Genomic DNA, 13,132 nt, shown 5'->3' on the forward strand with positions numbered 1-13,132 from the left:
TGTGGTCTTCAACATCCACCTCCCACAAGGGATTGCTGTTGACTACCTGTGGTCTTCAATATCCACCTCCCACAAGGGATTGCTGTTGACTACCTATGGTCTTCAACATCCACCTCCCACAATGTGTTCCTGTATTCTGAGCATCTCACTTCCTCACAGTTACACACCCTATTTCTAGGCCTTCGTTCTGAGACTCACTTCCCCACTCCTACTCCGTCTTCTATCATTTGATGTGCTGTCTTCTTTTGGAAATATCACTGACAAAAGGAGTAAAGGTTGAGCAGAACTTGATTGAAATAATCATAAGTGAGCAAAATAAGCATCTTTGTGTCCATGCCTGCTAGAACTTGGCTGGAGCCATCCCAGCTATTAATGGTTCCATATTTCCAAGTCATGGAGCTTGAAAGAAAACACACTAAAGAGAGTTCCTTGGTGAGGTGATTCCTTGTAAAACTACCACTTCTATCTGCACACTTCCAAACTAAGTCGACACAGTTGACAAGCGTGTTCTACATTGCCACTTGGGGTTTCTCTATGGCCGTGAGTTGTAGTTAATTCTACTGACTTTACAACATGTGCTTTGCCTTTGCCTGAGAACCAGCAACGGTTAAGCCTGATTATCTGACTCTATTAATTTTGCCTAAAATATATGTACATATCTGGTCAGGTGAAACAGTAGTTTGTTGTTATAGTATTGATAACAAATACTTTTAAAACCTAAACGTATCCCTACTATTTCTAGGCATCCAGAAGATCCCCAATGAACCACAGCTGGAATTCATCCTTGGTAAGGAATTCTACCTTACTTATAGCATCCAGCAGAATGAGAAGTTTGCAAACTATGGGTGTATTATGTATATTATTACATTTTACTTTTATAACTATTGTTCTATTTTTAAAATCTTCTTATAACATAGGAATCATTTTTCCCAACTTGTATTAATAAACAAAAATCTGGGGTGTGTATAGATCCATACAGTGTGACAGTACCTTACATTTTGTTTTAAACTAAGCTTTTTAGATTAACAGATTTATACATTCAAATTAATATCCAGAGATGAGATATATTTTACGTCAATAAAGATATATTTTGAAGTTTGGGGAACAGATTTAAAAATATAGATATACTAACTGAGTCTTAGTGATTTAAAGTTTCAGTTATTATAGTCACATATACTTTCATTAATTAACAAATCGTACCCTCTGTTCAACCCATTTTGAAGTATAACATACTGAAATAATAATTATACACCAATAATATTTTAATAATTATACACCAATAATATTTTGAGCATCTTGGTTTTGTGCATCGTGCTAAAAGGATGTAATAACTAAGCATTCTGAATTGGAATTTCCTAGGTCTTGTGAAACAGGCAAAGTTGTGAAAATACAGAATTATTCATGACAAAACTTATAAAGCTGTACTGTGCTTGCTTGAGTTTTGAGATGGTTTCAGGCATAGAGAGAAGTTGCTTTCAGAAAGTGAACTGAGATGCAAAAGAAGACAAGGGCAAACTCAACACACTGGTGAGAACCCAGAGCTCGTGATCACCTGTGTATCCTCCCGTGGAAACTAATTTAAAAGAAAACAAACCCCTTCTCTAGACTTTCTGAGAAGAGAGTGGTAGTTAGAGCAATGTGCCATATTTTAAAGTACAAACAACACACTCTTTTATCATGTGCACGAGAAAGGGAACTCTGAAAAAGACCGAGCCCTGGGATTGGAGGGAGACTTGGAGACCAGATATCTGGCTTTTTATTTCAATTAAAATGGGTGGCTTTGAACAAAGTCAGTTGTACTATTTAGTGCAAGAGCCCAGTTCAGGAGGAAATCTGTCAAATTCAGCAGCAACTCTGTTGTCTCTTATATTTTGGGTTTTGAAACAGAAATAGAAGAGAATCACAGCGTCAAATTCATTCATAATAACGGATCCAATTTAAATAATGTCCATTCTTTTTTCTTACCATTGTCTCATCAAGGACACCATCCATTTTTTACCTGTGGGTTTTAGTGTATTAGCCTGTTAATTTACCTTCTTAGAAGTATTTGTTATTTCCAAAAATTCTTTGGCTCTAAATATTATATTGCTAACTACTTATTTCATAATAGTTAAGATAAAAATAATTATCTGAAGTTTGTTTTTCACTTTTTAAGGAGATACATAGCTACCTACTCAAAATAAAGAACAAATTCTAGAAAAAAATAGAACAAGGAATGAGACCTTTTCCCCTATTCAAATATTTGGATGTTTGATTTTGTACTCTTTATCAAAACTGTCAAATAACTTGGAAATTTCAATGGCTTCGCTTTTTAAGTGGGAAGCAGCCACATTTATTATCTAGACAGGTGGTGTACTGCTTGGAATCTGTTATTTTATGTGAGGACTGTTTCTCGGTGATCTCTGTGAAGATCGTTTCCTCTTGCTGGAATTTCCCTGCTCCATCTTTATTCAAGTAAACGAGGCAGGAGATGCTTAGTCAATCAAGCAAGCTAATTGACGAAAGACATCTTGATAGAACTCGCTAGGCGTGCTCAGAGAGAGCACTCTGTCCACCCCAACCTTGTTTCTAGTGGGTTACTGCCACTAAATGAAGTAATTTACTCCAACAGCTTGGAGTCTGAACCCATATTTGCTTCCTTGACTTTCTGCTTGTACAGCAGTTCTTTATGTTTCACAAGGAAAGAAAACAATAAAAATCCCAGAGAATATTTTATTTTGTTTACAGTTTAATAAGATTGTTTTTGCTTAAGTAAGCTAACACTAAAAAGGAAGGGACATTTCTTAAATTTTGGCTACTTGTTCTTGAAATTATTAAGGAAATTGCATAAAGAAGATCAATGGTGGAAAAGGTGTAACAGAAATGTTTAGAAACTGTTTAATTTTATTCCCCAAGTATGCTTAAAATGTTGATTGCCACTTATCTCTTATTATTTCAAGTGAATAAATTGCTTATTTAAATTTTGTTTTTAATTATTGGGCATGATGACATATGCCTTCAACCTCAGTATGGGAAGAAGAGATAGGCAGATCTCTGTGAGCCTGAAGTCAGACTGGTCTATAGAGTGAGTTTCTAGTCAACCAAGGCTACATAGTTAAGACCCTCTCTTAGGAAAAGTAGTTGGGGTAGAGAGATGGTTCAGGAGTTAAATGCACTTGCTGCTCTTGAAAAGAAACTGAGATTCAGTTCCAAGTAACTACATGACAGCAAACAACCTCTAGTCATTAGTTCAGTTCCAGAGGATCAGGTAGCCTCTGGATTTTGCAGGCACGAAATGGATAGATACACAGACAGTATGCCCATATACACAAAAACAAAAGTCAATAAAGTTTTAAGAAGGTACATCTTTGTTTCATATGCAAATTTATAATTTAAATCAATAGGTAGCAATTGCTGGAAATTCATAGAAGAGAATGGCCCATATATTTTTCACATGACCTTTGAATTCTTTGACACTATTAGGTCATGCCCATGAAGCTAATTTATCTCAGTGCTGTATATTCAGTGTTAGCCAATTAAACAGAAAGAAGACACAAAAAATTATGCATCTATATCAGAAAGCTTTTATTATGAAAGGGTGAAAACATGAAATCTGGAGTGAATTCCCCAAGAAGAATGAGCCTCGCATCTATTCATTGTGCTAGTCATAGTTTGCTCAGAAATGAAGTATTTCCAGCTAATGGCAAGTCCTAGGTAGACAAAAATTCCAGGCAGCTGGAATATGAAGAAAGGCTGTTTACTTGGGGAAAAGGAAATTTCTTAAATATATATTTAAAGAAGCCTCTATGAATCCAAAGGTGCATGTCCAAAATATAGATGTGTATTGGAAATTGTCATACTGGACTGAAAACCTAGGTGACTTTGCATGAAGTAGGTGATGTCGGAGCATCAGGTCATATGGTTCTTAGGATGAGACAATGAGGATGAAATGGCTGTAAGTAGGTTACTAGTTTGCACAGACATGAAACAAAGTGATGTGTTGATGCGGTTCTGAGATAAAGTACCACAGGGGTATTGGTAGATAGTGAAGGGTCATTGGCTAGGACACTGGAATGCCAAAGAAGAGCAGAACACTTGGTGGCTTGAGTAGATGTTGAGACAACAAGCCCCCACTCCTGGACCTCTCATTCCTAACTCTGACCTGACCCCTAGCTTTCTGGAAAGTAGGATGAAGCCCCACAACTGCCTATGGTCGTCACCATATATAATGGTCTTATCCATTATAAAAGGGGTGGAGAGAACTGCCTATGGTCTCCACCATATATAATTGTCTTATCCATTATAAAAGAGGTGGAGAGAACTTGGCTTTAAAAAACTATACTCCTTGTTTTTTGTGAAGCTATTTATATTTTAAGAATCAACTCTATCAAGACTTCGCAGATAGCTCAGTACATAAAGGTGCCTGTCACCAAATCTGATGACCCAAATTTGATTACCATGACTAGCATGGTTGAAGGAGAGAACAAACTCTTGTAATTACATGTTTCTTTCCCACCTGTCTGTTCCAGGATAACTGCTCTGAGACTTAATATTAATTACAAATGGTTTGGCCTATTAGCTTAAGCTTACTATTAATTAGCTCTTACAACTTAAAATAACCTGTTTCTATTAGACTATGTTTTATCACAAGGCTTGTGACTTGTTATCTCATATCTTGCTTCCTTGGTGACTACTTGTGTCTCCTTGACTCCGTCTTCTTTCTCTCTGTCTCTCTGCTTGGATTTCTTGTGTGGCTCTACTCTGCCAGGCTATTGGCCAAATCAGCTTCTTTATTAACCAATGATAATAAGACATACTCACAGCATACAGAAGAACATCCCACACCAAAATCTTGCAAGTTGTCCTCCGAGCTCAGCATGTACACAATAGCATAAACATACACACACATATAATCCCCCTCTTACACACATGGACATGTGAAATATAAGCATTTGCAAATAAAATAACAACAGACTCAGAATCTCTTCTCTTCTGAAATCATTTCCTTCCAGACTGTTTTTTCTATTTTTCCTTTTGCATTTCCCACCTCCTCTATAGGCTTTGTTTCACAGAACAGTACTTGTCTTAGATTTCAGTTGTTTACATAACCTTATTCAGCTTTCCTTAAAACTGTTAATTCTACATTAATGTTCTACTGATTTCTGGCGAGAATCAATAACAGGCAATGTAGAAATTCATCACAGTTAAATACAAATGTAGTCATATTACAGCATATGTCTCTAGCCAGAGTCAACTCTTTTTTCTTTCTGTTTCCCCTTCTCAGTATTGGTTCCCTCTTAACACATAAGATTCAGGAGGTATGAAGTAAAACAGGGGCCACTGTACCTCATTATTAATCCAGGTAAATCAGACACATTAAGTATTAGAGTGAAATTAGAGTTTATTGTTTTTAATATATTTTTATTGATTATTTGGAAATTTCACATAATGCACCTTAATCACCCTAACTTCCCAGTCCTCCCAGCTGTAACATGAGGGCCTGCTTCTTGGGGTTTCTGTCCTGCCCAGTTCCCGCAGCTGGTAAGCCCCAAAGAAAATCACACAGAGGTCTCCATAAGTTATAAACTGATTGACCCATTAGCTCAGGCTTCATATTAGCTCTTATAACTTATATTAACCCATTATTCTTATCTATGTTAATCACATGGCTCATTATCTTTTTCGGTGGGGCAGGTCCCATCCTCCTTCTTCAGTGTCTGGACAGGACTGGGGAAAGAGCTTCCTTCTTCCCAGAAAACTCCTGTTCTCCTTGCCCCATCTCTACTTCCTGTCTTGTTGTCCCGCCTATACTTCCTGCCTGGCTACTGGCCAATCAGCATTTATTTAAAATATAATTGATAGAAAGAAAACAGAATTGTCCCACACCACCCATGTCTGCCTCCCCACCCTTGTGTCCCACCCCACAAAAAAGATATATTAAAAAAAATTGTGTTGTCCATATAGTCACTGGCCTATGCTCAAACTCTCTGTGGCCAGCCCCTAAAAGGAAACTGAGTCCTTCCATGCTCACACCCTGCCAGTAGCTGTCTGTCAAGGAGAGCTACACTTCAGCATCTTCATCATGTTTTTTAAAGAGTTTTCTTTGATGCCTTCCTGTCAAGGCTGGTACTTTGGGGTGGGGCATAGTCACAGAAATCTTCTGTCTCTTGTTCTTAACTGTGTTATTCTTAAGATATGCTGCTTGGCAGCCATTATAAATTCTCTCTCAAAGGAATATTTTATCACCCAAGAAAATATAAACAGTTTTAAAATGGCATAGCAAACCATCTGCCTAATATGATCCGGAATTAACTGCACATCTGCTTGTGCAAGGGAACATGAATGAAAAAAAATAGGAATGAGTATTTTTAATTATGGTTATTGCCACTTGTTTGTAGATTTTATTTATTTTGTTATGCTCTTCCAAAGTTTGTGCAAATTTTATATCAGATATTTTTCTTTTTAATAAATGACCCAAATGTGCCAAAAAACGTATCTAAGGTAGAAAAATTGTCTTCACCTATGTTTGCTTATAGAATAGAGAGATCAAACCACAATTTCTGAAACCACTAGCAGCCAAGTTGGACTAGGTTACTTCTTTGGGTTTCTAAGAATACAGATATAGGCAAAGAGAGGCAACTGATACAGAAACAGTGAGAAAGTTGTAACAAGAACTGACCAAAGTTAAATTCCAAGGGAAGAAACCAGGGCTGGGGTGTCTAAAGAGTAGGAAGAATTGCATCCTGAACTCAGAGATCAGCGTAAGGAGATGCTAGGTGTTTGTAAGAAGAGCAAGATTCCAGACTCAGAATGCGAAAGAAATGTCTGTTATTCTGCTTGCCGCCATATTGATAGGGAGGTGGTCAGCTGTCCTTCACTGTGACAAATACCAGAAAACCAACTTACAAAAAGACACTTGAATTTTGCTTTGATTCTGTGGTGGCACGTGATAGAGGCTATGTGGCATGGGAAATCATTCACCTCAGGGTAGCCACGGGGTGAATGAAAGAGAGAGGAAGGGGCCAGTGTCCAAACGAACATTCCTTTCATGGGTGTGTCCCCAAAGGCCTAACTTCTTTGCGTGTTCCTTGTTTCATTTATTTATTTGTTTGTTTAAAAACAATCTTTTCTCATTTTATGAATCAATCCCAGTTCCTACTTCCTCTCCTCCTCCCACTCCTTTATATCTTATCCTCACTTTATCCCCATCCACTCCTCAGAGAGGGAAAAGCTTCCCATGAGGAGTTAACAAAGTCTAGCACATCACTTTGAGACTGGACCAAGGCCTCCTCTGTCGCCTGCCTATATCTAGGCTGAGCAAGGAATCCCTAAAAAGAGAATAAACTCCAAAAAGCCAGTTCAAGCAGTAGGGATAAATCCTGGTCCCAGTGCCAATGGCCACTTAGACTGCCTATGCCACAGAACCGTCACCCACATTCAGAGGGCCTATGAAAGTTTCCCCTCTGAATGATACCCCCTTCTAGCCATAATAACACAGGCAGTGGAGCAAGCTTTTAAAACATGTGCCTTTGGGAGTCACTCAAGGGCCAATCTGTGGGTAGAACTGGACCATCTTGTCTTCTTAGAAAAGGACATGAAACGAATGTTCTCATATTGACATCTTCAGATGCTTAAACCCATTGTGTGCCTGTGCCATGCAAATGAAGCATCAATTCAGTTCTATTATAGCATTTTCTTCTGATCGATTGATAAGATATTCTTTAGGACATTATTCTAAATGGCAAAGCAACTTTACATCAGGAGGAGTTACGATCTCTTTGGTTTTTAAGGCTTTGTCCAAGAAAATGCAGAGCCAATCAAAATGCTTCCTGCATTGCGTCATGTATCAGATCGTGCACACAAATTTGGGATGTTTATAGAGAGAGTGACTGTATTTCTAATAACTATTCCATCAGGAAAAAGATGGTGTGATCAGTTGTTAGTGCTCAGAGTACGGCAGTGTATGGACGGAATCGTGCCAAGTCTTACAAACTGCTCAAGAGAAGCAGTCTCAACTATTAAAAAACATAGACACTGGTAAGGCCCTTCACTAACCTGTGAGCCAAGGCTGTTCACACCATGTAAAGGCCCATGAATCAGGCATTGTTTAATATTTCTCTAAAAGAAAAAAAAACCTAGAAAGCCCATCTTAGATTCCTTTCTCACTTCTACTATTTTCTTTTTTTCTTTCTCTCTTTTTTTTTCTTGGTTTTTTTGAGACAAGGTTTCTCTGTGTAGCCCTGGCTGTCCTGGAACTTGCATTGTAGGTCAGGCTGGCCTTGAACTCGTGTAGATCCACCTGCCTCTGCCTCCTGAGGGCTGGGATTAAAGGCGTGCACCACCACCACCACCACCCAGGTACTTCTTGGCTTGTACTTTATAAATGATTATAAAGCTCAGGTATTTATAAAACTCAGTAGAAAAAAAATTTAAACATTTAATGTACTTTAATCTTATGATAGTATTTTGATCTCTCATATGTCTGCCAGACCAGCTGAAAAGAATCCTGAACATACAAATATGGTTTCAGTGTAGCGCTGTGATAGAGCTATGTCTTCTCTTTAATGGATACAAGGCAATCTTCAGAGCAACAAGAGAAGCAAGAACTACTTATTAGCCAAGGTTCATAAAATATTTGCCTTCTGCCCTATCATAAATTAACTGCTATCAACATTCTAATAACTACATGCTCTGCCACGTGTAAAACGATCTATTCCTTCATAAATGATAGATCCGTTGTGCAAAGTCCCAAGAGAAGCCAGGGCCAACTGCTTTAACTTCAGCTTAGCTGTATACAAACAAGTGTACATCACCCAAATCTGCCAGATACTAATACAAAGAGTAGAAATTTACTGAGTGTGGTTTTGTTGTTATTGTTCATAATTCACAGATTCATGCTTTTACTTTGTGTGCATGCACGTGCACACTTGTGTGTGTCTGGGTACCATGCGAATATCACAGTATACCCATGGGAATCAGAAGACAACTAACATTAATTACTTTTCCCCACTGAGCCATCTTGCTGGCCCAGATTCATTATTTTAACTTTCACAAAACATGAAGAGTTTGTCTCTCATCCTTCTTATCATACTGGTGAGAAAACTTTGGCATGAATAGATGATATAATAAGGAGCTTGGTAATTGAACTCAGGAACCTTGGGGTCAGAGTACACACTCTTATATTATGTTTGTCCAGTAGACAGAGATCTTATGGAAGACCATGCATGGTCCTGTAGTAGGAGCTGCAGGCTGTGTTCCTGCCCCCCCCCTCCCCAGCTCCTGGTCGCCTGGCTAGCTTATGCCCCGAAATAACAATACACAAATTGTATTCTTTTAAACACTGCTTGGCCCATTATATCTAGCTTCTTCTCGGCTAACTCTCGCACCTGGACTAGCCCATTTCTAATAATGTGTGTAGCACCCCAAGGTGTGCTTACCAGGAAGATTCTAGCCTATGTCCATCCTGGGTCGAAGCTTCATGGCGTCTGCCCCGGAGAGCAGCGGCCTCACATCTGAACTCAGTTCCCTTCTTCCCAGCATTCTGTTCTGTTTACTCCACCCACCTATGTTCTAACCTATCAGGCCAAGCAGTATCTTTATTACTTAACCAATGACCTTCCTCTGTCATGGTCCGAGTTGAATTTGGCTAGTTCTGAAACTCCACATTTAACTGTCAGACTGCATCCTCACCTTCCAGTTCCTACTCAGTAGGAATCTCCAGAGATGGGGCAGACAGAGCTGTGTCATGCTGGGTACACTATGATAGGGATATGCAGAGGCACACTCCAGCGACTGTGGGTATGCTGAGAAGTAGTGATTCGATAGCTCTGCTATCAGAAGTAGTATCTCGAAGGAAACGGCTTTGGATCCAGACCTTGAAGGATGAGCTGTATCTCATTTGGTTTAAAAGGAACACATGATGTAACAGACAGAGAGTAGTAGTAAGCCACAAAGAACATAAAACCCCAGAGCTTCCGTCCCACTGTGAGACAGTGCCAGTTTTTACTTTTTCTTACATCCCCTTCTAAAATAGGAAAGAACCAGAAGTCCTCTTGTGACTTTTATGATTACTATGCGTATACTAAATGCTTGCTTTGAAATTCTTAGTAATCAACCTTTAAGCACTGTTAAACAGCTAGTCAACTGTGTTAAGTCATCATGACCAAGTGAGTCTTTCTGACATTAGGACTGTGGCAGATGAAACTCACGAGGCTCTGGCCACCCTGAGATGGACAGAGAGGCCCCTCACTGTATTGTGTCCAGATAACTGACTGCGGGCTTACAGTTGCATGTGTGCAAATTTTCCTAGGTAGTCTTTAAATCATGTCAGCTTTGTTAACAGTGAGTAATTAATGACACAAGAAAAGAAAATTTTTCTAAGCAACCTACTAAGGACACAATAGCAAAAATAAATATGATTCATTTGCTAATGAATTTATCTCAAGCGAAACTTGAACTGGGGACTGAGAGTTTGGGATATGTTCCTAATTTTCTAGCTTTGGGATCCCATATTATTTATTAGCTACCTATCTACGTGGTCAAGGAGTAACTGCACTGTATCTCTGAATGTCACGTATAAAATGGGTAGGATATTTGTATCCACTACAGAAAGTTCCTTTGAAGATCAAATTAGTTAATGCATGTAAATCACTTAAACTAACTAGCATGTGACATCCTGTAGGATTGGCCTTGTATTGTTATGAATATTACCATCCAATATTATGAATATTGGATGGAGCTAGCCTTGTAGTCATTGCTTCCCTGAGCAGGCCTTCTGGGTCCCAGAATTTTTGTGCCTATGATTATTACACTGATACCTTCAAAAAGCCAAATGCTTTCTATGTTTTCTTCCTGTAGCTGTGATGGACTCCAAAGGACTTCTTATTCACATTTCACAGACGAGTCTGGCCCTTTGTGTGTTGGTGTCGAGCGAGAACATGAAGGCATCTAGATTTTTAACTACAAAGACCATGCTCTCTGTGGTTGACTATTAAAAGTACAGGAATGGCAGAGAGAAGAACAATAAAATGTTATCTAAGAGCAGCATAATTTTTTTGCATTGTGGAAGTAATTAGAGATTTAATTGAAGAAGGGAAAATGAACCGATTAGAGTATTTTAAGTAGTCTGTTGTGTGGCCTTGACTCCCAACACCTGAGATTTAATGCATTGTGCGCTGGGATCTTTGCTTGTCTCTTTAATGCTGGTCTAAAAGCCAGCACGATACTGTCTGTTACTGTTGAGAGTCATGGCATCAGTCACCAAGCCAGAAGTATGCAAGAGCAAATTTTTCCTTCCTCCTTTTTCTTGCCATGCCTGTTTCCTTTTACTGCAGCTGAGTTGCTGTGGTGTGAGTGTATTTCCCCCTCACATTTCTTAAATGTGTCTTTTACCAACTTTCCACTTTGGCTTGGACTTTTAAACAAATTGTGGAGTGTTTAATTTTTTTCTAAATGTTCCTCTTCTACCTTTATTATTTGTGTCTTTTATTCATGGCCAACATTCCTCATCCATTTTATTTCTCTTTCTGTGTGATTTACCTTGCATTGTCCAATTGCTGAGAGCTCTGCTCTTTGGAATGGAATACTTTTGAAGCCTTTATTGGTAGTTATGGGTAATTGGGGAATCAGGTCTACCTCAAGGTTTTGTTCATTGGGTGTTTTGGCATCTTGTTAAAGTTAAAGCCTCTGAGACTGTGGGGTGCAGAATCTCTTAATGTTGTCAGTGTGGTTGAATGTGGTCAATTAACCTTCTCATTGGGCAACTAAGTGTATCTCAGACCAATTGCGACTCACGCTATGGAGAAAAGAGATCAGAGAGTGGAAGGGAAGATTAAGAAAAAATCCTACTGTAGGAAATATCTTTCCCCAAATGCTTCTTTTTGGAGCGGTTACAGTATGCAAATGCAAACAGACAATGCTGTTTGTTTTTCTCCTGGAAGAAGTTGGACCTTTGGAGGTTGAGCAGCAAGACTGCAGTCACTGTCTAGAAGGGAGCAGCCCGAAGCTTCTTGAGTCCTCTCTCTCTTCTGTTTCTGTCCCTCTCTCCCTGTAACAAAAGTTGCTCTGAAAGGGGGCAGAAATCATTTTCAGCAAACAATGTATCCCCAAATCAGAGTGTATTCAAATTCAGAATGTCAGTTTTGTTTTAAAATATGTAAACATCCATAGCAATGTAAAGACCATTACATTTAATGGCTTTAAAATAACATTTAAGGGCCTTTCTGAAATTTGCAATCCTTGCTTTTATGTAGTTAGAGCTTTCAACTTTGTTCCAAAGCTCTACTGGATTTGTCCATTTGTTTGTCTCAGGATTGTTTTAAACATACAGCAGCTAAAACTTGGCTTCTTGATCTGCATTCCTGTCACCCAAATATTTGGCACCCTTAGGATGCACATGTTTGTGAAAACACCAGCATCCACTCAATGAGCGACATACCCAAACTCTCACTTCGCTGAGACAACTTCTTCCTTATCAGCACGCCTCAGAGTTACCCTCTATTTCTTCATATGCTGCATATGCATCTGCTGAACAAGTCCTATAAATTCAAGCAGTGATATTGCCCCCTCCACTGCATCAATGCCAAACTATGGCAGGTGGGGGGCTGTCCTCTGAGCCACTCAAGGAAGTTTTTAGGTGTCAGCGTGGTTTTCAGTCTCTCAACACAATAGCCAGAAGTATCTAAGGTGACTTCCATGTCCCCCAACTCTAGTCCTCCAGTGGCACCCAGTCTCACAGTCTGCATAGTAGCTTACTGAGTTCTGCCTAGATCTTGGAGAAGCATGGCAGTTGTTCCTTTCCACAGAATACTCTGATCCAGGCCACCTTGTCCTTCTGCCCCTCACGTGGGCTGAGTGTTGCCTACATATTAAGGATATTGGCTCCTTAGGCAGCAGCCAAGAGTCTGCTAGATGCTTGTCCTGACCCTGACCTCCAGCTCTCTCATTTTATTTCCCTGTTTAGAATGCTGGCAGCTATATGAAACTGTTACCCAGAACCCCAAAAGACACATTTCCAGCATTCAGGAAGCTTCCTTGGGCTGGGTGCATACATGAGTTCCAATCCATACAGTGCATCGCTGTCTTTAGAGATGCTTGTGAAAGTGTTTTATACTGACTGCAAGCATATTGTTTAAAAACTTAAATTCAGAAAGCC

At 39.2% G+C, this 13,132-nt stretch overlaps 1 protein-coding gene across 6 annotated transcripts in view; it reads left to right on the forward strand.

Annotated features, from left to right (window-relative positions):
- Positions 1-13,132, forward strand: part of Inpp4b (inositol polyphosphate-4-phosphatase type II B) — a 762,195-nt gene that overhangs the window by 396,882 nt on the left and 352,181 nt on the right. For all 6 annotated transcript variants that reach the window (XM_026777265.1, XM_026777268.1, XM_013354610.2 and 3 more), the window contains one exon: positions 743-787. In XM_026777265.1, coding sequence (XP_026633066.1) covers positions 743-787 — 45 coding nt within the window. The remainder of the gene's footprint in view (positions 1-742; positions 788-13,132) is intronic.

This window comes from Microtus ochrogaster, unplaced genomic scaffold, assembly GCF_000317375.1.
Source record: "Microtus ochrogaster isolate Prairie Vole_2 unplaced genomic scaffold, MicOch1.0 UNK51, whole genome shotgun sequence".
NCBI lineage: Eukaryota > Metazoa > Chordata > Mammalia > Rodentia > Cricetidae > Microtus > Microtus ochrogaster.